General features: G+C 36.8%; 2 protein-coding genes across 2 annotated transcripts in view; one reads left to right on the top strand and one right to left on the bottom strand.

The window, feature by feature from the left end:
• Positions 1-547: 547 nt before the first annotated feature.
• On the top strand, positions 548-24,862 carry DNAJC10 (DnaJ heat shock protein family (Hsp40) member C10). Its single transcript, XM_033010777.2, has 23 exons — positions 548-699; positions 1,349-1,714; positions 3,405-3,570; positions 4,731-4,781; positions 6,069-6,151; positions 6,340-6,471; positions 7,345-7,438; positions 7,657-7,734; positions 9,018-9,061; positions 9,445-9,582; positions 10,952-11,041; positions 11,770-11,883; positions 12,644-12,758; positions 14,156-14,283; positions 14,553-14,669; positions 15,921-16,022; positions 17,081-17,236; positions 18,579-18,712; positions 20,239-20,292; positions 20,671-20,818; positions 21,288-21,407; positions 22,605-22,721; positions 23,284-24,862. The coding sequence occupies exons 2-23, from the start codon at positions 1,514-1,516 to the stop codon at positions 23,293-23,295; spliced, it is 2,394 nt and encodes a 797-aa protein (XP_032866668.1). The 5' UTR covers positions 548-699; positions 1,349-1,513; the 3' UTR covers positions 23,296-24,862.
• The window catches only part of PIKFYVE (phosphoinositide kinase, FYVE-type zinc finger containing), a 77,715-nt gene continuing 74,790 nt past the window's right edge, over positions 22,303-25,227 (bottom strand). Inside the window, exon 43 of the transcript XR_006164580.1 lies at positions 22,303-22,537. The gene's annotated coding sequence lies outside the window, so the exon portion shown is untranslated. The remainder of the gene's footprint in view (positions 22,538-25,227) is intronic.

The raw sequence follows: 25,227 nt of genomic DNA on the forward strand, positions 1-25,227 counted from the left end.
TGCCCACGGCCCGGCCCGGCTCGTTTGAGGCCATTTGCGCCCCCGCGGACGCGTGTCAGGAGAGGCGAAAGCCACCGTCTGCGGGGAGACCACGGCAGCCCCTCCGCCCGCCCCGGGCTGCCCTCGCCTCAGGGAAGCGCCCCTGAGGAGATGGACCCCTTCGCTGCCTTTTCTCTGTGAAGACCTGCGAGGCAGCTTCGGGCAGGGCTCGTGGCACAGGGAACAGACTGGAGAGCTTGGGGCGGGCTCTACTACTCCACCCTGCCACTTGCACCTCTTTATTCCCAGTCCCCTCAGCCCGACGGGGCTCCCTGGGGACGCGGCCGCCTTCGAGACCCGCTACAGAGCCGACCGCTCCGTCTCACCCCCATCAACGGGCGGCGGCGGCGGCGGCGGCGGCTGCAACCGATGCCGGGCAGAGGGCGGGCCCGGCTGTGGAAGGGGCGGGGGGGCGGGGCGGGGTGGGGCCGGGGCCCGGTCGCCCCGGCGAGGAGCGGCCGGGAGGAGCCGAGACGACCCTGCTGAGGCGGGCGCGGCGGCCACGTCAGTGCCGGAGCTGCCCCGCCCCGCCTCCGGCCCAGAGCCGGATCCCGCCGCGGGCCGCCCTTCCGCCCGGCGCCGGGGTGAGGGCGCCGCCGTCCCATGCTGCTCCGCGCTCGGCCCGCTCCGTTCCCTCCGCCGGCTCCGCGCCGCCGCCCGGTAAGCGCCGCGCCGCTTCCCCGGAGCCCGCCCGGCACCGGGGCCGCGCCAGCGGGGAGGGGGGGGGGGGGCCGAGCGGCAAGCCTGCCCCGGCGGCGGGTCCCTCGCCGCGCACCGCCGCAGTTATCCGCAGCCCGGCCGCCCCCCGGGTCTGCTCCCGCCGGCCTCGCCGCGGCGGGCGGCACCCGGCGGCCCATCCCCGCGTCCCGCCGGCCCCCTCAGCCTCGGCGGGTCCGGCCGGGGGTCCTCGGGCCCCCGGGGTCCGCCCGGCGTTACCGGCGAGGGGAGTAGCCTTCGGCCCCGGAGCGGCTGCTGGCTCCAGGCGCCCCGGTCCTTTCGGGAGAGCTGCGCCCCTGCGGTACTGGAAGCAAGTTTGAAGGGAAAGTGAGCCCTGCTGAACCCGCTTTTTTAATGCGATACGAGTGGCTGGTATTTAGCGTCGTTCAGTAAAGCTTTGCATGATTACCTCATTTACAATGTACATAATAAAGAGATGGTCCGTCACTTGGGTGGTCTTCAGAAAGCAGGTAGTTAGCCATCAAGAAACTTAATGTTCGTGTGCACAAGCTGGAAAGGGGGTTCTTTACTAACGTACATTTATCAAATAAGTAGGAAAATGTACTTAATTGCTTTTTTCTCCCTCTTACAGGTTGTAACTTTTTCAAGACTTGTGATATGAAGTACGACAACCAGCACTTTGAAGAGGCTCTGTGACAAATACAGCTGTATCTCTGAATGTTGGTGGATTTACTGGAGACTCTTCTTCCCAAAGCCTGCTCAAATCAGAACCCATAAACTTTTGGAAAGACTCATAATGGAGTTCTTAGTATCTAAAGGAGATTATATTAGATATTTCAAAAGATCTTTCCTGCTAGTTTTAGTATGTGTAATAGTTCTTGTGTGCACTGATCAGGACTACTATAGTTTACTTGGAGTAACCAAAGAAGCAAGTAGTAGAGAAATACGACAAGCATTCAAAAAACTGGCATTAAAGTTGCACCCTGATAAAAATCAGGTAAGTTACGTCTTTGACTTGTTGAAGTTGTTGAGTTAATAAATCTTAATGTTTACACAAAAAGTGGTTTTCATTTATCTAAAATGTTTCACTGTTCTTGTGAAGTAATGTAACCACCTGGTAACATGGTTCAGTTCAGATTTTCTGAAGAGAAAATTTACAAAAAGGGATAGACTGGACATAGATGGTTGTGTTGAATTTGGGCCATATCAGATTGCTGAAGTTAAAAAAAAAAAGAGTCAAGATCATTGATTTCACAATTACAGTTTTGTAAACAGATGAAAACTTATGTGTGTACCATATTACCTTGTTGATAAACTGATGAGTTTGTCACTTTCCATTTACCTTAGGGGAACTTACTGTTTCCCTAACATGAAGTTTCATCTAAATAGCAAACACCACCAGCCTGTATTGAGGCATCAATCTCTAAGTATCGAACAGGACAAAAGAGAAATTCTGGGACTGCAAAGGCATAATGAGGGAGGGTAATAAGGAGTTCTAGAATAACTAGAGAGAGAAGACTGAGAATAGCTCAGTCTGTGCTGCCTATTTTCCAAAGTATGAAGAAATCACTTTCATATTTAAACATCATCAGTTTTTCCTCAAGATTTCCCAAAATAATCAGAAATTCACAGGAAATACGAGGGTTTGGATCTTTACACATGCAACTGCACCTGCACAGCGCCCCAGAGGACAGTAATGTTCCATATGAGCCCAAGGCCCACCTGCACAGAGTACGTTGAAGCCTCTGAGGCGTGAGTGTTTTATAATGGATTTGAACATGACAGCTCAAAGAGAAAGCCAAATCTCAGCAAAGTTAGAAATGTCAACTTGTAGCTATTAACTGCAAGTTTTGTTTTCCCTATGTCAATACGTTCAAAATAATAACATTTGGGGTCAGATTCTGTAGTTTCCAAGTATGCAAACACTACTAAAGATTTTTCAACAGGTTATTTTTAATATTAGAGATGATACTTAGAAGATGAAGCCATTACACAAATTCCATAATGGCAATGAATCTTCTGTGTATCTAGGTAAATAAGTCAAGAATCTAAGAAAAAGTGTCTTTTGAATGAAATGTGTAAGCAGAAGTTAGAAGAGTGGTAGAGTGCTGCACGTTTTGCTCACCACTGTTATACAGCACCAGCTCAGAACCCAAACTGGGGTTCAGAATGTGTCTGCAGACTTTTTACCATTCAAATTGTGAAACTACCTGAACCAGAATGCTTTTTAAATAAAGGGAGCCTCTGTCTACACCATAAGTTCAGAAGGGATGAATCTGACTTTATAGCAGAGATTTTCAAGCTGGACAAGTAGGGATTCCAGGGGAGTAGAAAAGATTATAGAAGAAATGGTTAAGTCTTCATTCTTGAGTACTTATCTTTTTTCTTCTACTGAAGAAGGGAGTTGAAAGAAGAGGAGTCACTGGAGAATGTTACAGCATCCTACCAGCTCACTTTGTATTTCAGTTGGTATGTTAGTGAGAATGAAGAAATGAGGAGAAGATGCATGTGGCTTCAAGACGGGAAAATTTACTGTAATTTGTTTGCAAATCCCTGCGTAATGTCTGCTTCCATCACAACTGATATCTTAAGTAGGGAGATAAAAATATTTCCAAATGTTATTGTCTCAGCATTATATGTGCAATATGATTTATTAATTAGTTACTAATTATAGTTTTCTTACACAGAATGATCCAAATGCACATGAAAATTTTTTGAAAATAAATAGAGCATATGAAGTACTTAAAGATGAAGATCTACGGAAGAAGTATGATAAATACGGAGAGAAAGGTCTTGAAGATCAGCAGCAAGGAGGTCGTTATGAAAGCTGGCACTTTTATCGCTATGATTTTGGTAAGTTACTGTGTTGATGTTTCATCAGTATTCTTTCTAACTCTTAAATGCAGGAAGACCCTTTTTGTTTAGACAAAGTATTCTAAAGTGGATTCTGAGAGGAGATTTTTGTACTTTCAAGCCTATTTTTATGCAGTTACACTATTAGAGATCAGTAAAGAGGTAGTAGAAAATGAAAAAATAACACTCATACCTAAAATGATCTTGAGACAAGTTATTTAATGCTTGCCTCAACAAATTTTAGGTAGTTGTAGGGAATGGCTGGGATGAACTGTTCTCGAGCTATCTATAGCTATATTTTTATATTTTATATGTGTACATGTATGTATACATGTATGGGTGAGTGTATGTATTATATTACATGAAATGTAAATGGATAGTAATAGGAGTAGTACCTTGTCACCTGTAGAAATTAATTTCTCATTATTTATTTCCATGTAATCCTTGTATACCTCAGGTGAAATGGCATCTCGCCATGTTAGGTACTGTAAAAGACCTGTAGCCATATTAGCATAATATAATGCTATCTAATAGTATCTTTGGTACCTCTGCACTGCCTTTCTTGCGTACTTGAAGTAGCAGACTGTTTTGGAGTGATGTTCTAGGTAGCACTGGTTAGCTTTTTAGAAAAAGCAATCTTCCTTACCTTTATGCTGTCCACTTTATTCTACTACATTCACACATTTGGTTAGTGAAAAAGCTTGTGGCTGAAATGCCTTTGCAATCTAAATAGTTTAGATAATCAGAGGCTGAGAGAAGAAGTGAAAACTTCCAGACACTACATACAGCTCTCACTGAGATCTGAAGCTGCTTTAATTTTAATCTGACAGCTGGTTAATGTTATTTCTAATACTCTTGCCATAACACTGGTAGTTCGAGTTCTCTGCTCACTCGGTGGCTGGTCTGCTAAACACCAAAAAACCTGTTCTGTTCAGATGCTGGCTTCTGTAGCATGAGGGCACAGGAGTTAGCAAGAGATTAAACTAAGTTTACATGTTAGTATGCAAATACAGCTTTGTTGTAAAAACTATCTTTGCCAGCTTACTATTTCAACTTAGGGGTACTGTCTTCTGTTTTCTGTCTTGTAAATAAGATGACAGTTTGTTTCTTCATTCTAAAGATGACAAAAATAAAAAGCAATTGTTGGGTTTTTTTAATAGGTATTTATGATGATGATCCTGAAATTATAACACTGGATAGAGGAGAATTTGGTAAGTTTTAAATAAATAGCTATCTGTCTGACAACATGGCAACCCAAAGTAGTAACACTTTTTACATTCTGAGCTGTATATCTATAGACTTGTATTACATAGCTAGACAAAAAAACTGTCAGAAAATCTTCAGAGGAGAAAACAAAATGAAAAAAACAAACAAACAAAAAAAAAAAAAAAAAACCAAAAAAACAAACCTTAATGCTTCCTGGTAAGTGCTAGTTAGCAAATAGATCAATATCAATAAACAGTTTAGATTAAGTTTGAAAGACATTTTGAGAGATCTGTAAGAGGAAATTATTTGAATTAAAATTTTGTTTCTCCTAATTTATTATTGCTATTTTTTTGGTTTCTTCTCTAAGTCTTGATAGAACTTTTCTATTATATTTCTATTAATTTTTTTCTGTGAAATCCAGTCAATTGTGCCTCGCACAAGAGGTTCAAAACCAGAAGGTGATATCAGATACTAAGAGCACAGCTAAGCAAAACAAGGTCTGGAAAGATGATGCTTTCAGTGAGGATATCATCCAGTTTTTTTCTTTTAAAATTATAGCTAAGATGTTTATAACTGAAAGAGACTAGAGAGAAAAAAATACTTGATTTTCTGTGAGGTTTTTCATCAGCATTTTGAGCACAGTTTCCTTTGCATGGACTGGATCTACATGCTGAACGAGTTTTGTAAACTTTCTAATAGCAGAACCTCATGATGTTCTCCATGAGAACCTGGTCTTGCTTTAGTTAATTAATTTGCAGAATCTACATATTCCTCAGTTGTCTTGTTTGTGAGGATATTTTAATATAAGCAAATATAATTTAGAAAATTCACTATTAAAAATAATGTCCAAAAATGGAGAGATTGAAAGCCATGTAATTCAAGCTGATAACAGCTGTGTGTATATACTTTGTTGCTGTTGTTTTCTTTTCTAAGCAAGTTCTAGTGGGTAAAAGTCTTCTAGAACTTGTATTTTGTTTTTAAGGTAACCGGAGATACACTGTCGCACATTTCACCTAGGTTAACCTGTAGTGAGTATGCTTATTCTTAATAGAACAGATGTTGAAAGTCAGGGTGCTGATATCCTCTGAAGTATGATTTTTGTGCACTTGCCTACAACAGCGAGTATGTGCAAGTGAGGTGCAATCTTTATCTCATCTGAGTTACTGTTACTGTGTCTGACATATAAATACTTAATTCAGCTTTTGGGGATAACAGTATAGTAAAAATGTACATTCTAGTTATTAACTACATTGTAGATGTACATTAGTTACAGTTTTCTTCTCTCAATCTAGATGCTGCTGTTAACTCAGGAGAACTGTGGTTTGTGAATTTTTATTCTCCTCGATGCTCCCACTGCCATGAGTTAGCACCTACGGTATGTATAACAAGCAAATTAACTCTGAAAATTCATTGTTTTTAACAGCATAAAACTTAGTGAAGTGGATTTTTACACTGAAGTTGAAACTAAAGACAACAATTTAAGATGCCAGGAATAAAACGTGTCCTGATTTTTCATTATATCTGTATAGGAAAGTATCCTCTTTTTTCTCCCCTTTTCTCTAGTGGAGGGAGTTTGCTAAGGAGATGGATGGAGTAATACGCATTGGAGCTGTCAACTGTGGAGATAATAGAATGCTTTGTCGAATTAAAGGGATTAACAGTTACCCCAGTCTGTATGTTTTCAAAACTGGAATGGTGAGTGATAAAACTTCAAAGATTGAATCTGGAAGAGTATTTCTTTAATAATTGTTCAATCATAGATCTTTATATAAAGATCTTCCTTTTAATATATTACTTCCTTCTAATAAATGACTTTTTTGCTTCCTTCACCTTGGTTAAATTAATGTAGAAAGCTAACCTCAAAAATATATATCTGGTTTATACAGTGTTTTTCTGAATCATTTTACCATACAACATAGCACTTTTGATTTGGGAAAGATCCTGTAAGCGGTGGTTCGGTATCAAAGCAACAAGTCTACTTGAACAGTTTCTCTTACAGTATTGTAATGGACTTTTCAAATACAAAGAACAGTCTGTGGTTTTGAGTTTAAAAAAATATGACCAGGTACCTGAAGAAACGTGGAAATTCCTTCAACAAGATTTCCTCTATGATAAGTGCATTATGTACATCGTGATTTCTAGCTGCTTGTTAAGTAGTGGTGCCAGGGGTGGTGTACAAATTGCACTTGAATAGTTGGGTACGTTTTGACAATGATAAGATTTGAGAGGTTGAACACAGAGATTGTGCATACGCTAAATGGACTGATGCAAGCAATTTTCATTTAAATAGAAGTATAATCATTGGGAGTTGGTGTTTCTAAGACTAACCTATCCTTGTGTTGCTGGACTTGGAAATAAATCAGATTACAAAATTTAAATAAAAGTTAAATTCCAAACATTCCGATACAGGAGGGAGAGAACAGGTAGAGCGAGGGTTTGTGGGGGGCTGGGGGTCCTGCAGTTGCATAAGTACTTTTATAAAAAAACAGTAGGTGTTGGGGTGGTTTTTGTTTCTTGGGGGTTGGTTTGTTTGTTAATTTTAACAACTTTATTCTTTGTCTTCTATAGCAACCAGTGAAATATTATGGAGACAGGTCAAAAGAGAGCTTGAAGAACTTTGCCATGCAGTATGTTACAAGCACAGTCACTGAGTTATGGGCAGGTAATGTTCACATTTTTGCCTGGTAGTTGTCCTTGAAATTGATTTTACAAGATAAAATATGGCACAAACTAGGTCTACAACTGAATCTGTCAACTGTTGCTAAGTGTTATTTTTAAGATTAAAAATAGCTCACTGCAATTTGCTAATATAAATATAAAACCTTGTTTCGTAGTCACGTTTAACTAGTCATAAACTGACGCAAATTATTTCACTCTTAGGAAACTTTGTTAATGCCATTGAAACTTCATTTGCCTCTGGCGTTGGTTGGCTGATCACCTTCTGTGCTGAACGTGGGGGTAGGTGTATTAAATACTTTTCAAATAAGGCAAACAGGAAACAAATTACTTTTGATAGTAGCATATAATCCCTTTTGCTTTAATAAAAAGTTGTAAAACGTCTTCCATGATCACAGTATTTGGACTGTGGGTCATTTAAGCTCTGTTTTAGAGGCAGTTTGACAAAAGGGACATTAATAGAAATTAGATTATGCTATTAAAAATTAGAAATAGAATTATGCTATTGTGTTTCTGTAATGTCACGTGAGTCACTAAAGCAGCACTCAAGTGTAACCGCTCAGGAAGGGAACTGGCAGGAAAGGCCCCTAATGTCAGCTTCCAGCTCAAGATCAAATGACAGATATTGCATAGGTGCCTGCCAGCTTGTCACGATAGTTGAGTAGAAGAAAGGATGTATCTCCCCTTTAAACCATTAATACTCAAAAATGAGCTGACTGTTTTCTCCTAAGTTAGTTTTTGACATAGTAATTGGCTCTTACCACGGATGTCTTTACAGTGTTTAGATTTGCATTTATTTTTTGTAGCTGTTTGTCACTGACTTTCTTGGGATTAGTATTGGATACAGCATATGAGAAAGTTACCTTGGTTAGCTAGTAGAGCTAAGTAAATGTGTTACACCTTTGACAAATAAAGATTTCTTGGTTTTAATAAGAGACCTTTGTTCTGTGAACTGAATAACCAGAGCTGCACTCCTGGATTTACATTTGTAAATAGCTTGATTTGAAGTTGTACCCCTTTTGTTATTAAGTTTTCAACTTTGGTCCAATAAAAGTGAGGTTGATGCATCATCTTATTTCAGAAAAAAAATCTGCATCAGAAGGTAACTATTCGAAGTCCGTATGGGTAATTAGAGCATATGATGTATTTATTATAGTGAGTTGTTATTTGAATCACAGAAAATTGATATTTCCACTGAAATTTCATTCCAAGACAGTATGTAGATATCTCTTGTGGGTTTTTTTTTAAACATTGACTAAGAAGAAATTTTAAAGGTCAGTCTTAGTATAACAAATAATATATTAGAATTTTTAAAATGAGAGTTCTGTGTTGATGAAGCAAGAGAATGTAATTCATGTCATTTTTAACTTAGACAACCATCTTGTGCTGATTACTAGATGTTACAATTTCAAGTCACTGAAATACCAGATGAATATCCAGGAAGCATGTATTTTGAAATAGCATACCTATATAGGGAGGAAAGGGGTAGTTCTAAACAAGAGCAGGTTTAGTGCATTAATAATTTGAAATTTTATGTTTGTAAATAAATCATTTTTATTTTGCAGATTGCTTGAGCTACCAAACACGCCTTAAGTTAGCTGGCATGTTGGTAAGCACCATTTCACTTTGAAAGCATTACCTGTTATATTTAAAACAAAATAACAGAAGTGAAAGCGTCAAGTTGTAGCTAAAACTGTCACTGAGTTTAGTGGAAACAAGATTTCACCCATTGATTTTCAGAAGAGAGAAATATTTTGACTTAGTAGCTATTGGAATAACATTACATTTTTAAAGAATTTCATAAAATATTAATATTAACTAATGAAATACAGTGTAGTTTCCTTCCATTTTCTAAATCTTGTATATAATTGCTTATGCTGGGATTTTCAAAAGCATTTCTGAACCTGAAATTAAAAAATACTTTTTGGTTTTGTGTTTGTTTTTGTTTTGTGGTTGTGTTTTGTTTTTTGTTTGTTTGTTTTTTTATTACAGGAAGGTCTTGTTAATGTAGGCTGGATGGACTGTGGCACCCAGGGTGAGCTTTGTGATAATTTAGATATCTCATCCAGTACTACAGCATACTTTCCACCTGGAGCCACCATAAATAACAAAGAGAAAGGAGGTGTTTTGGTACGAGTTGTTTCTCAACTGTTCTGTATTTAGATAAAATAAGGTGATGACAGAGACAAAAGAATGTATAAATAATTTCCAGATTGATTAGATACAACTGAAAATATGCTTTTTTCTTCTTTCTTCTAAGCTTATACGCCCTGTTATCAGTTTATATCCCTCCTGGCTTCTAAGGCAGTGATCCCTGGAGGTGGTCCCCGCTTTGCTGGTGTGCTGAGAGAGTGAACAGGAGCACGCTGCAGTAGCAGCAGCCTGTAGCTCTGCCTAGCCACCTCCTTGGGAGCCTCCTGGGGCAGCTGTGGGAATCCAGGGGTGGGATGTGCTCTGTGACAGGCCCAAGAGCTAGTTCTGAAGCTGCTACCCTGGGCAAGCTTGGGAGGCTCTCCTCCCAAGTAACAAGAGGTAGTGGTCTCAAGTTGCACCAGATGAGGTTTAAATAGGATATTGGGAAGAAGTTCTTCACTAAAAGGCTTAGTAAGCACAGGAACAGACTGCTCAGGGAAGTGGTGGAGTCACCATCCCTGGAGGTATTTAAAAGATGCATAGATGGGGTGCTGAGGCACATGGTTTAGCGGTGGATTTGGCAGTGTAGGTTCACGGTAGGACTTGATGATTTTAAAGGTCTTTTCCAACCTAAATGATTCTATGATTTGCCATGTGCCCCCAGTTTTTATTCCAGAAAGAACATGCCCCAGCTACTCTGAATGGAGTACTGACATGTGTGATAAAAGTACTCCTACGATGTCTGTCGGGGTGGATTATGCTGTTTGGCGCTCTTCTAATATTGCAACCACCTCCTACATTTGTATGGTAGCTTTAACTTCCTTAATTGGTGGGAGATATTTCTCAGTTTGAAGCATGGCTTGTTCCTTTGTTGTCGCTACAGTTATCTATATCTTTAAAAGGAAGAAATTAATTTGTAACCTACCTACTTTCAACTTGTAACTTACCAACTCTGAGTTACTCATTCATATTATTTCCTAAATTTTAAAACTTACTAAAACTTACATATCTGTAAAGAGCAGTTAAGGAGGGCTATAAGGCTAGATTGGAAATCTTGTAAACTTGATTGTAAAATTTGGCTTGAAATTTGAATTTGAGACTTTTAGCCCCCATTTTGACAAAATACAGTATCTTGAGTTTAATGTTGTAGGAAAACAAGCTAAAATGCAGTATTCAGAGAGTGATGTTTGTGAAATTATATATACTAAAAAGAAGTTGATCAAATAAAATATTATTAACTGTACTCTTCAGTTGATGGAAGGGAACAAATCGGAATAGTTTCCCTGAGACTTTGAGTACTGATCATCAACAATCAGGTTGATGTTTGTAATTCCTTATAATAAACAAAGTTAACTTTCCTTCCTAGTTTCTTAACTCCTTGGATGCCAGAGAAATATATCAGGAAGTAATGCAGCATCTGCCCGATTTTGAAATTATCTCTGCAGCATCATTAGAGGTACATTTCTTAAAATATTTTAAGATTTCTTTAAATAATGTATTTCCATATTTTTTTATCATTACTACTTACACTTTTCATATCCTGTTGACACAACAACCTAGTATTTATTTAACTGAAGGTGACTTTTTTTTACTTTTGTAAAATAACAAAACAGGGGGATGTATTTAAGAGGAAAATAAAAAACCACAGGAATTGCCATTGCAACTCACTCTGCAACTGTAACTTTCTAGTTACTTTTTAAATCAACTACATTGTAGATAATTTTGTTTTAAATGTATTTTGTCAATAATGTAGGAAAGAAAAAAATACTTGTTAATCTATAGTAAATTATGTATGAACTGAAATTAGAAGTCAGAGAAGTTACTCATCTCTTGGAGAAAAAAAAGACAAAATCTCTTTTCACACGTGTAGTAGCTCTTAGCAGCTTCATCTACAACAGGAAACACACGTGGAAACAAAAAGTATAGAGGGTAGCATGTAGCCAGCTTGTTTTCAGATTTTTTTCCTCTTTCCTGCTTATGATGCAGTAAAAGGAAGTTTAGTGGAAGGACTACATGAAAGAATTTGTTGAGTGGAGGAGGTCACTCACAGACCAGATGAATAATTGGTCATTTGCCTTTATAAAATATAAAAGGAATTTACAAGTTGATATAAATTGGGAGTAATCTTTTTCTGTCTGTGTGTGTGTTGTGGTTTTGGGTTTTTTTTTTCCCCTTTGTTTAAAGGACCGTCTGGCTCATCACCGATGGCTGATTTTCTTCCAGTTTGGGGAGAGTGATAAATCAAATGCACAGGAATTTAAGAAACTTAAATTTTTACTTAAAGATGAACATATTCAGGTAAGACTGCTCACTCGTTTAGTGATAAATCCCATTTACACTCAGAGAAAGTCAGTATGGTTTTCATTATTACTAGGTGTTACTACCACCTGCCACCTCTGGTTCTGAAAGAGCTATACTGTCACATGGTAGATCTGTAATAATGTTTTTAGTTTAAAGCAATCAATGAAGTTTCCCCATACAGTTTGAATAATTTGAAAGTAGTTAGGAAAGATTATCTTTTAAATCTGTTCTCTCATGGGAAATGTTGCTGCAGATCCTATTCAGTTAACAGTTAAAAGTTTACACTTCAACATCAAATTGATGTATGTGAAACTGCATTTTTATTATTCAGAAAACACTATAATTATCTTGAAAATTTTCCTAATAAAAATAAACCAAATTGAAGCTTTGTACTGAAGACATATGGATTGTGTTATTCTATAGGGTATGTATTTTTAAAAAATTTTAATGTCAGATTTATTTTAAGTGTCTTTTTTTTTTCCTTGCTATTTTATTTGGAGGGGGGGGAAAGGAGGATTCTTTAAGGTTTTATTCCCTGGTTTGGCCTTTAAATTAAAAATAAGCAAGCAACCTAATATAGCAGTGCTAGTAGTTTTCCTCAAACATCATAGTTTGTCTTAAGACCTCTGTTTTTTATAAAAAGGCTAATACTTTTCCATATTTTTACCTTATTTTCCTAACTCTTACTGCCTTTCAAAATATGTTAATCTATATAAATTAGAATGCCTTAATTAAAATGGCACTGTCCATTAAATAGGTTGGCAAGTTTGACTGTCTTTCCTCACCAACCATCTGCAGCAAACTATATGTCTACCAGCCTTGTTTAGCAGTCTTCAAAGGAAAAGGAACTGGAGATTATGAAATTCATCATGGTAAGAGAAACTTTGGCAAGTTTAAATCATTACATAATCACGTGGAGATGACACTACCTTTGGCAAACTGCATTTGTTTTTTCCAAAGAACAGTTCTGTAGTTTTAATATTTGCTCTTTTTCCTCTGACCTTACTGTAGCCTTGCACAAACTTAAAATTTCCTTTGTTCCTTTTCTTATTTTCCTGGGTAAGCAGTCACCAGATGCTGAGAGATGTTTTTTTTGTCTTTACTGTCTATTTCAATGTAATTTACATAATTACATACAAATTACATCTTTGAAGCTGATCAGGGCAGCTTCTCCTTTGGTAGGATAACCAAAGAATGCTGTAAGGCACACCCTTTGTAGAGGCTTAACATGCTAGTTACACAGTGCTGCTAACTTGAGAAACTTGGATTTGATTTGATATGTCACTGCACTAAAACTAATTCCATGTTTTGTTGATTGTGACTTTTACCTCTCACTTTCATTTCTGAAGTAGCAGTTTCCTTCCTGGAAAGGTTGGAACTATATTACTGTGTACCACTGGAAGGATTCAAAACTGCCAGTTGAAGAAGAACAGAGCCTGAAGCAAAACTGTGGCTTTCAGCAATAGGTGTAGCTTCATTCAGAATTCAGCACAAGGCAATATGCAAGATGAAGTTCTCATTTTTCAGTCTCTGAAGTATTAGAAACAGCTTGTTAGAATTAAGTCAGAACCTCAGTCCTGTAATAAAGAAGAAAGGAGAGAAGTTTTTGACCACTTAGAAAAGATTAGTCATATCTAAGGGGGAAAGATGGTCCCATACATCTGGGAAAAGCCTTCTATACTCTGCAATTTCCAATCCTGCAGAGAAGCTAAGAAAGGATCATATAAATACAGTCTTTTTAGATCTTTTTATAATGGCGTAGATTACAAATAGTGTAAGAGAAATACATTGGACTACAGTACATACGTTCTTTTCAGAATGGCTTGATTTACTGTTTACAAAATAGATGACATCTAGAACATTTGCCAGTAGTCATCTCACTCCAGTATTTGTAACAATATAATACTCAAAAGAATCAGGCTTTTTTATAGGCTATATTGAAGGGCTTCAACAGTGTAAAATCTAAGAACGGTAATAAATTTTACTAAGTCATTGTGCAGTGACTTCAGATTTAATTAACCTGAAGTTCTTATTCTCGGTTCATTTTAAGACACAAACCCCCATTTCTACTGACAAATATGTACATGAAGGGCATAAGAGACCTAAGAAAGAAAAGGCAAGCAAGCCAGTACTTGTTTAATTTATTTAAGCAGGCTATGTTTAAAGATCAGTCAAGGGAACTGAAGGAGTCTTTCTGCTATCACCAAGTTTTTTAATGAGATCTCTCATAGGGAAAAATAAAGTTTCCTTTCTACATTGTTCTTTGAAGGAAAGAAGATCTTATACGACGTTGTTGCATTTGCCAAAGAAAGTGTCAACTCTCATGTTATCACACTGGGACCTCAGAATTTTCCTGACAAAGAGAAGGAACCATGGCTTGTGGATTTCTTTGCACCGGTAAATATTTGATATTTACATTTCCCTTCTAAAATCTTTGATGTAATTATGTAACAAAATACTAGCAGTATCTGAAAGTGTCCTTCAGTATCATGAGACGGTATTGTAATTTCTCATTCCTTGGCAGCACTAGTTCCTAGACTGCGTAGGGTTTGTACTTAGTGGAGTCAGTTGTCACAGCAGCCTGTCATTCATCTCAGACAGCTTACATTCTTCTGAGAGCCAGCTGTGGGGAAGGCTATTGCACTTACTTGCATTTTGTTTTCTAGTGGTGTCCTCCTTGTCGAGCTTTGTTACCAGAGCTGAGAAAAGCATCCAAACATCTTTATGGCCAGCTTAAATTTGGAACACTAGACTGTACTGTCCATGAAGGGCTTTGCAACATGGTAAGCTGTAGCAACTGAAAAAGAAAAAATTAATTAGAAAAATATAATCCTTTCAAATAATATTATTTTCTTCTAGCTGGGGGTAGGAGGCTGGGAGCAGATAATGCTTGATCTTTAATATTACTTTCTGAAAGGGTAGTAAACTGGACACTTGTTTTGTAATTTTTTTTCAAAGGAACGAGCTGTGTAACCACTACAGACAACACACTAATGTAAAATACAGGTCACATTTTGCTCTGATTTCATAGTGTTATTGGAAGACTCTGGAAGTGTCAGAATTTAGTAATTCTTGGGGTTTGTTTAAGAGGAAAAAAAAATTTAAGCAGACCCAAAAAGCTTTTTCTAATGTGTATATAAATACATACATGCTTTCTTTTTGTTCTTCACATAGGAGGATAATAAAAAACAGTAAAACATTTAAGAATAGAAGTTTTATATTGATCCAACACTTTTCGAAGATGTCTGAAAAAACACTTCTAATTCACCCTAACTGACTTTGCTTTTTGTGTTGTAGTGTTAAAGTGCAGGGTCAATTTCAAATTAAAAGAAAGCTTATTACTTACCGGATTACACTTATTTAAGGGTATAGTGATATAAAGATTTTTTTTTTTTCTTTAAATCTTGACCCATTTTCCATGTTTATATTTGATTAACTTTTGCTCTAATTAATTTATCATGGTAGAAATTATTGACATTACTTTTCCTGAATTCCAGAAAATACTACATTTTGACAGCTTTCCTGCAGCTGTACATTTTATTGTTTACAAAAGCTTTTTATGTTAGAACTTCTGTATTTATTTTTAAAATGTGAATGTCTTAAAACACATGAAAAATCGGCAAAAAAAGGACACATTTTTAAAGTTTTATTTAGACATGTTTACACAGTGAAGAATTCAGGTCATGAAAGCATCTGTGTTCAATAGTAAACAATGCAGTTATTCATACAGTACCGGCATTTCCATCTGAAGACTGGGAATAGCCTTAAAGTTAAGGCTTAGAAGGCCTGTGGATTAATTCCTGCATTTGTGGAACACAGCAAAAGAACTACTGGCTGGTTTTTAAATTCAGAACAAACTGTGCCACCTCCGAATACAATTGGCATCTTTTCTGTACCGATTTGTAATGGTTTCAAACTCCCATCTAGATGTAAGTCTGAGCAGTTGTACTGTCCAAACCAATTCCAAGGGTGGTTAAAGGAAGGTACAAGAAACCTAATCATTCCTTGCAATTTCTTATTGTCTGTTTTGTTAGCATAACATTCGAGCTTATCCAACAACAGTTGTGTTCAATCAGTCTGATGTTCATGAATATGAAGGACATCACTCTGCTGAGCAGATCTTGGAGTTTATAGAGGTATGTAATTTATCTGCCTCGTTGCAGTCATGCTCTGTATGCAGCTTATCCACAAATGTGTTCTTTAGTTAGAAGATTCTAAGATTTTATTTTTATTTTTTTTTTTTTAATTAGAGTGGAAAAACAACCTTGGGCAAGAGAAGTGGTGCAGTAACTGTCAGTCTGTGTCATAACACTTAATGGATTAATTCCCCTACTCTGTCAAGTAGTTTCTTGGAGATCATTAGCAAATAACTTAAAATCCCTTCCAATCTGTGACGTAACAGTAATGATTTCTTCTATCTCAGAGAGGATAAAGGAATTAGAAGTATGGAGGGCTGTAATATTAAGGTGAAAATGCCTCACATGGCACCTTGACATGGGAGGAGGTTCACTTTTTTTGTCAATTATCTTGCTGCCCTCCGCCCAACCTTCTCAGCTGTTTCTTGAACTTCCTTAACTCACAGAACTGCATATCATTGGTACTCATCATTGTTGCTGCCGCAGTTCTGGCACCTGTCTTTCCTCCAGCATTCAGGTTCTCTCACTGCTACATCCACAGGCTATTATTTTCCACTTTTTGAAGAGACTGTTCATTCTTTCCAGGTAGCCCAGGAAAAGTAGGTTTATGAGCACACATGCAGGAACAGGTGGAGATCAGTCTTTTTTGGTTGATATTCAGGGGCCCCTAGTGCACCACACGTTGTATTCTGCATCCCAGTCTCAATAGCACGGCTCAGTCTCATAATGCCTGTTCTTGACAGGTAAGCTGCATTTCTTGCCTTTTGCCTCCCTATATGGAAAAGAGGCAGAAACCTCCCTTTTGCAGCCTGGCTGTATTTTTTTGTATAGGTTTTCTCAGCAAATCAGGCATATTGTTGTTAAGTTGAAGGGATGACTTTTGATGCTTCCATGCCTTTCGGTGGTGTGGAGTCTTCCCTAACACAGCAGCAAGCAAATTTCACTAAAAGAGGGAAATTCTCAGAATTTGGTACAGTCTGTTGTTTGTGTGTGATGGCACTAGATACGAGGTAACTTATTGCTGCAAAGTACATGTCTATAAACTGTCTTTACTTTAGGATCTTAGGAATCCATCAGTGGTCTCCCTAACACCAGAGACATTTGTTGAATTAGTTCAGAGACGAAAAAGAGAAGAAACCTGGATGGTTGACTTCTACGCTCCGTGGTGTGGACCTTGTCAGGCTTTAATGCCAGAATGGAAAAAAATGGCCAGGGTAAATGACATTCGAATGTTTTTCTGCTTATGTGTTCTGTGGAACTGTGGAGACAGTACAACTGCTGTCTTACTGATCTGTCAACTGAGCAAGTCTATTGATTAATACTGCAGACAAAACAGGGAATTCCTACCTGACAGATTTATAATATTTCAAATACAAAGGTTTTTTTTTTTTAAAGGTTTAGTACACTGATACTATAATACAGTTTTTCCTGTTGATACAAGAGTGTATTCCAAGATCAAAGAAATTTTAAGAGTAAATAACTTTTCTTGATGCTTAGTGCTTTATAGAGACAGGTCTGCATTTGTTTAAAACAAGATACGAAAAAAAGATTTATCCATAAATTAAATTAGAATTGTTTGAAATTGTTACTTTATTCTCAGTATTCTTTATGATCATTAGTCAACTTTAAGACAGCATTTAGACATTGGTGAGATCTGTGACTTGAATTTCAGATTAAAGGAATTCAGTCTTATCCATCTTAATAATTTCCTATAGTAGGAAGATTTTTCCGAGATCTTGTTTTCTTCAATGGAAGTAAATGAATGTTAAATACCATACACCTTAAGGCTGATTGTCAGTTAGCTGAATTACACATACTTCAGTATGGAATTGTTGGGATTGGGGAGTGTGTTTTTGTTTTGCAAGGTCATTACAGTGTTCATTTACAAAGGTAATAATATTAGTTTATTGGCAACCAGCTGGGTTCTCCTGGATGTGTTTCCAGGAATTTGAACTAGAAACTTCGGGCCAAAAAACCCCAGGGCTTTGGAAACAAGTCTGTGGCTTTCAGACATTTAGAACTCAACTAGACTAGAAGTTCTAGACAGGATTCTATATTCAGTTCAAATATCTGTGAAGTATTAGTAGCTCAATAGTGCACATTCATCAGTCATCAGCTTCCCTGCCCATGCCAGGTGGTCTGGGCCTTTGCAACAACTAGTGTGTTCAAGACACAGCCCAGCTGTGCAACCAGTAGCACATCTGTACTGTACCAGGACCTGTCATAATTACTGAGCCTATGATGTGAAACATGGTAATATGGTGGTCCTCATACTAAATAATCACACCCATATGTACCTTTGAAGCAAGGTAGGTGCCTTGTGAGCCATGGGCATGCAGCTTAGACTGAAATTATGTGCATGATGGGAATGGTTCCCATTAGACACCAGTGACCCACTTACAGGAAAGGAAAAAGCCTTGTGATAATCTTGGTTTGTTTTGTTGGGTTTTTTTCCCCCAACTAAGTGATTAAGACTTCAATTCTGAAGTATTACTGAAATTGTAGCAGTACTGATGAGCATATTTGATTGTAGGTTTTCTTTTTTTTTTTTTTCAGATGTTAAATGGATTAATCAGTGTAGGCAGCGTGGACTGTCAAAAATATTATTCTTTCTGTCACCAAGAAAGTGTTCAGGGATATCCTGAAATAAGACTCTTTCCTCAAAAATCTAACACAGCTCATCAATACTAGTAAGTAGCTTGCTTAAGTTTGGGAAATGTTAGATGATGTGGAAAAAGATTAATATACATTTTCTGTTGTCTAGGAAAGTTCATCACAGCTATTAAAATAGGCTGTTACAATATTACTGTCCTCGATGTTACTGACTTTGTTACTTCAAATGACTGTCATTTTATTTTGCCATTTCATTTCAGTAATTTGAACTGAGACTCCCTCAGGAATCTTAATTTTTATTTATTTTCCTTTCTTGATTGCCAGTTTTCTAACTTTAATTGCCTGTTAAAGTAGATTATTTAAATCATATAGTATAGAAATACTACTAGGCCTATTCGATTGCAGCTTTATCTTCAGAGAACAGTGATGAAGCCATCTGATCATCCTCCCTGCCAAGAGTCTGTTAGCACCATTGAAAAAATGTCCACTGTATATCTGGTCATCCCATTTGTTGTATTGTTAGTGTGGAAATACTGATCATTAACAAAACAAAACAAATTATATGGGAAATAAAACCTGGCCAAAACCGAACAGCCTGTCCCCTCCATTTCACAGTACTGTTTGAAGACTCAGGGATTTCAGGAAGCACATGCATATTTAAAAATAGATAACCATTTGAAATAGCAAATCTGTTGCTTCGTTATTTTACAAATTGGAAATTTCTGTTAAATGCTGGCAGATAATAAATTGTAATGCCTCTTCATTGTAGTGTGTAATAGCAGACTTCAGGAGCTTTCATCACTGGACTGCTTTCTTCTATTCATTTCTCCTAGATAAAGTTTGACTTAAAAGCAGGTGTTTTTTTTTTTTCCTTGTTGCAAACAACAGTCATATTCACCAACTTAACTAAGTACCAAATTCCTAATCATGAGTCAGCTATTTCCTGCAGAAAGATGGAAATTTGTTTCTTAGAATAAGGATCACCAAAAACTGTCAAGTCAGATTTTGACCAGGTAACTCTACTGAAAAAGACTTTGTAACAAAGTTGTAAATTAGTGGATATGAATCCTGAATTAATTTTTCTAACCTGTCACTGGAAATTCAAAATTAAGCAATGCCCTGAAAGACGAAGTAAATCATCCTTGGCCAAGTAACCAGTTTGTCTCGCTTTTCTACTGTCAAAGTGAGGGAAATACATATAATTAATAATTGTTTTATTGTAATGAATGAGCACCAATTAGAAAATACATTCATTTTAATTCTCATGTTTCTTAGAGTCTCCAATTTTATCTAGAGTTATTACCAAGGATCCTTCATTCAGAATAGTTCTAGCTGTCAAAGCTTATGTGCTCCAAACCAAGTTTCTTACTCTTGACAGAGAATTTTCTTCTTTTTCTTCTCTTCATCCTCTAGTCCTTAATTCTAGATCTTTGAATTGTATTAGTGAGATTTTCATTTATTCAGATTTGAAAGCAAGTTGGAAATAAAACATATGCATTTAAGTTCATTATTTTACCATCTCCACTCTACAGAGTGTTTATTTCAAACATAAATCAAACTACTGTGCAACTGGATTTTTGTTTTCTTTTTCATCTTTTTATAGTAGCTACAATGGATGGCACAGAGATTCATATTCACTGAGAGGCTGGGCATTGGGGTAAGTTCATGCATGAAACTTTGTTCACAACCCACTTATTAAATTTTCATAGCAAGCAAACTATTTATTTAAATGCTATGTAAATCAAGAATTAGAAACACTCAGGTATATATATTGCTTAATTTAAGATAAAGTTTCTACATCTTTTAACACAAGCTTTTAAAATGTGGAGAAATAGCATACTCCTTACTGTCCACCCATTTTCTGAAGACCATATTATTACTTAGTCTACCACTTTAAAAAAGGGATTTTCTTATAACACAGAGTGTAAAGTAGGAATTTCTAGACTATTCTTAATTTCAGAAAATTTTCTTGTGCTTAAATGGAATTTGGGTATGTTTTAAAGTTTTGAATGGATTATGACTATTCTTTCCACAGGTATTTACCACAAGTGTCTGTAGACCTGACTCCTCAGAGTTTCACAGAAAAAGTTCTGAATGGAAAAGATCACTGGGTCATTGATTTTTATGCTCCTTGGTGTGGGCCTTGCCAAAATTTTGCTCCTGAGTTTGAGATCCTTGCAAGGGTAGGCTTTTAACTGTATTAGCAGATTGTTATGCTTGTACTGGTTAAAATATAATTCATCAGCCGTTTATTTCTTATCAATCATCCAAAAATTGCGTGCTCCATGAGCCACCTCCTGACTGAAAGCCCACACTCCTAGGTTTGATTTGCCAGTGGGTGTTGCCTCTTGCACACGTACACACCCCCACACACCCTCTTTTGAGACAGATTTTGGCTTATGGTGGGGTGACCTTCGGAACTGTGATGTGCTTTGCCCTGAGTTCAAGTAGAAGTGCTCTGCTGAACACACAGTGACTTCTGATATAAGGCTAACAGTCTGAGAAGCAAGCAAGCAACTACTCTCAGAAATTTTAAAGATTTGAGTGTCACTTTTTGTTTACTTTTAGCTGTACTGCTGGCTTATTCGGGTTATTTGCTTACAGTCACCCATGGAACTGTGAAGTTTGTTTCTCATAAACATTTCTTTTTAGACTGTTAAAGGAAAAGTAAAAGCTGGAAAAGTGGACTGTCAGGCATATGCTCAGACCTGTCAAACTGCTGATATCAGAGCTTACCCTACTGTTAAGTTTTACCCCTACCAAGGAACAAAGGTAAAGCATCTCCTTTGTGTATGCTGGTGAGCGGGTACTGTTAGTAGATGTATTTCATTTGACATTGGTACTAAGAGACTATTTCTGTAACACATTAACGTGCATTATTTAGATATTCTGGAGATAAAATAATAAACAACTTCAATAATACTTGAAATAGTAGGACAATGATACAGTACTAATGTGTTATTGAAAAATAATAAATTGTAAATTAATAGAATAGTAACTAAAATGTGGGCTCAACCAGGGTTTAATTTTGCAGCGGTCTCGTGACAAAGTGTTTTTCAACCTTTACCAATTCCATTACCAGCTACCGGAAGCAGGCAAAGTTTTTGTCTAAATGAAATATGGACTACTTCATTTTGGCTAAGGAGAAATATTCTTTCAGTGTAACCATAGTATTTCATTATAATTTTGACTTAATGCATTTTAAGATGGAAAATTGATAAAAAATATTTAGCTACGTTCTGTCTTAAAAACAAACCTTATCAAACCATTTCAACTATCAGTGTGACTCTGAGATCAACATTTCCTACTAACACATTAGTAGTAATAAATTAAAAAAATGAAAGTATCCAGATAGTTTTACAAGAATAAAGGCAATTTCCTAGAACTATGACATTTCAAGAATATTATAGTTTTCTTTAAGTGTATTAATGTGAAAAAGAAAGTATTCAATGCATTCTGACAGTCATGCCTGTTCTTTTAATTATACTTCCCTTTTCTTTTTTTAACTGAATCACTTATGGGAAGTTCTAAATGATTATTCTTCTTATAGTCCCATCAAATTCAATGACTTTTTCTATGGTAAAGAGTAGTGGCTTTACAGGTCTCAGAAGTAGCAACCCACACTGACAGATTTCATGAACATAAGATTACAAAGTGGCAGACTTTGTAATGGCTATCTACATTAAATACTTTACTGAATAAATGTGAGAAAATTGTAACTATTTCAGGTTTCTCTAAGGATCAAGACAAAATTTGTATAGTTTTGAAAACTAGCAGCTAAGAGTGGTTCTTACTGTAAAGACAATTATCATTGTTTAAACTGAGACAAAAATATATTAGTGAATCATAAATCAACCTACCAGAGCCACTGTCTTCTTCCCTGCATTCCTCTTGAATTTTACCTGAAAGCAGATTTTCTATTCAATGTAGAGCACAGGTAACATTACCCAATTCTTTTTTTTTTTTAAGAAAAACATTCTTGGGGAATATATAGACAGCAGAGACGCAAAAGGTATTGCTGACCTTCTGAATGAAAAACTAGAAGTAATTCAAAATAAAGGAAAAAGAAAAAAATCTAGAAATAAGGTAAGAATAGTTATTATGGGCCCTTTTGCAAAAGACTTACCAATGTAAAGAGTAGCCATTTAAAATGATGTTAGTATTTGCTCTTTGTCCGTGAAGTATTAAATGCCATATCTTTAAATAGGACCAGGTACATTTTAGTTCCTGTTTTGTTTTGGTTATTATTATTTATTCAAACTCAGTTCTCCATGTCCACAGATGTAGCAGAGATTACTGCAGTTGCAACGTCAGTTAAAGCAAGACATGGCAGAATTTATAGATATCCATGGGACATGCACATGTCCATGGGACAGCTGCATTTAAGATGCACTGTATCCTTACATGTAATCCTTAAACTAGATTTAGCAAGCAGGCACCAAATTACAGAGCCTGATGAGTGCAAGATTGGGATTGATGTTTTAACTCAGATGATACACAGCTGTTAAGTACCCTGAATTTTATTGAAGAAGCATTTGTCTAGTTGAAAAATAAGTACTAGAAATGTAAAATTTAAGAAAACGCTACCAATAACCTTGATTTTTATTTGTACTTTGAGTAACTTATGTGTTTATTTTTTTGTCACTAGGATGAACTCTAAGTGGTACTGGAGGTAGATAATCAAAATATTCTGAAGCTGTGAATGTAGAAGACACCATGAGGAAAATATAAGGCTGAGTACATTTGTGACAGGACAAGAGGGATGAAAACTAGTTCACGAGCATATGTGACTATGAATTCTCTTAAACTGGGGGGAGGTGAAAGTGTTTTGGTGGAGGCATTCAGTGTTTCTGCAACTGAATTCTGCATGTCCCTCTTCCAGTACACCAACTACACCCATTGGAGTTGACCAGAAATGTGGACTCTATCACTTTTGCCTACCCATTTACTAGTTCCTTATATTTTTCTGTTTCTTTTCAAACACTTTTTGAATGTGGCACTCAGCCTGTGGCTGAATATGCACTCAAACCACTCTGCAATGCAGAAACACAGTGAGGGATTGTCTATTTGAAAGACAAAACAGTTTTACCTGATGATTATTCTGCTTTGGGGTTGCATTAGTGTCTAGTCATTGTTAAAAAATAAAATCAAGAACTGGTAGCAGGACAGCTTTATTAAATTACATTATTCCTGCCCTTGAGTGGATTACCATATAGGGGCACTGGTGGTGGTGCCTGAACAGAACTTTGAACAGCTTCTTTAAAAAAGAAAAAAAAATTGAACAACTAAAGAAGCAAAAAAAAAAAAATCAGGTACTTCAGACTCAGTGTTTTATTGACTTTCAAAATTTAAGTTATGCCATAGAAGCATCTGCTTAAGTTATTAGGTCATAACTTTATTACTGTCTTTTCAAATATGAATGTATTCTGTGAACGTATTTAACCTCTTTTTGGTATTACCACTTTTCTTTTCTCTGCAGACATGTTTTTGGGAGTTTTGGTTGGTTGTTTTTTTGTATAATCTTTAGGCAAGTAGGATAGCAAGTGCCTTTCTTAATTTAAAAATGAACACTGTACATTACAATGTCTCCTCATTCATCTTAATAGAATTTCCACTCTTTAGGGTAATATTGTTCATAGCTCTCAATAGACAAAAAAAAATGACAGAAGACAACAAAATGTCTGCTGCATTTAAGAGTTCAAAATTGAAATGTTTCACGTTTTCAATAAAATGCTGCTGAGAACGTGTCAGACTGCTCTCCCTGTATTTGGATTTGGCGTGACTAGTCACTGTAATGTGAGTATTATAAATCTGTAAATACATTGTTAACTACAAGTAATTTATTTTATAAATAAGGTAGCAAGAAATAAAAGGAAGAGATTCTAGTAACCTTGAGACATTCAAATGCTTCTTCTCCTATGTTCAGAGTTGCCTCTATTGCTTTGTGGTTTTGCAGTGTATTAATCTGAGAAAGAAGAGAATGTATTGCATCTTTTTTAATAAAACAGACCTTCCCACATCCAAACCAAACTTGAATCACTATCAAAAGTGAAGATTCTAGTATTTTGTGACATTAATACACAGTCTGTTTTGGTCACTTTTTGGATGGATGTTTGTTTAACTATAACTTAACTTCCCACCTCCTACCTTCTTCCTGGAGAATGAGGTCATAGTTACGTACTCTAGGATCCTGCTGTTAAAAATCTAATAAAAAAAGTAACCTAGCATAGGTATTTGTACAGTTTCTTTATTCCTGTTAATGTACAGGGTTTTTCTTTTATTTCCACTAACAGGAACAGACTAGTAGGACAAAAAGTGCTTCACCAAGACTCCTCTAAGATCATGGTAACATAACGTTCAGGCTTTACTATGGCTCTATGCATACTTCAGCTTTTTTAAAAAAGTCACTTCCTTCTGCTTTAGGCACTTGAAACACACAGGTAACTACTATGAAAAGACCACACTGCTATCCTGAACAAAATGTCCTCTACATGGAATTATTTTGAGACTGATTTAGGCTGTAAGGAAGAAGTTTTAGTTTAATTATCAATCAAGTTCATTCTTAAGATTTAGTTCTATATAGTGATATGCT

This window comes from Tyto alba, unplaced genomic scaffold, assembly GCF_018691265.1.
Source record: "Tyto alba isolate M040663 unplaced genomic scaffold, T.alba_DEE_v4.0 Super-Scaffold_7, whole genome shotgun sequence".
Lineage (NCBI taxonomy): Eukaryota > Metazoa > Chordata > Aves > Strigiformes > Tytonidae > Tyto > Tyto alba.

Bases quoted from the DNA above. Each gene is read 5' to 3' on its own strand.
- DNAJC10 (XM_033010777.2), top strand. From the start codon at position 1,514: ATGGAGTTCTTAGTATCTAAAGGAGATTATATTAGATATTTCAAAAGA. The intron at 11,884-12,643 runs GTAAGACTGCTC...TCCATTAAATAG, and splicing joins TTAAAGATGAACATATTCAG to GTTGGCAAGTTTGACTGTCT. The intron at 17,237-18,578 runs GTAAATGACATT...TTTTTTTTTCAG, and splicing joins AATGGAAAAAAATGGCCAGG to ATGTTAAATGGATTAATCAG.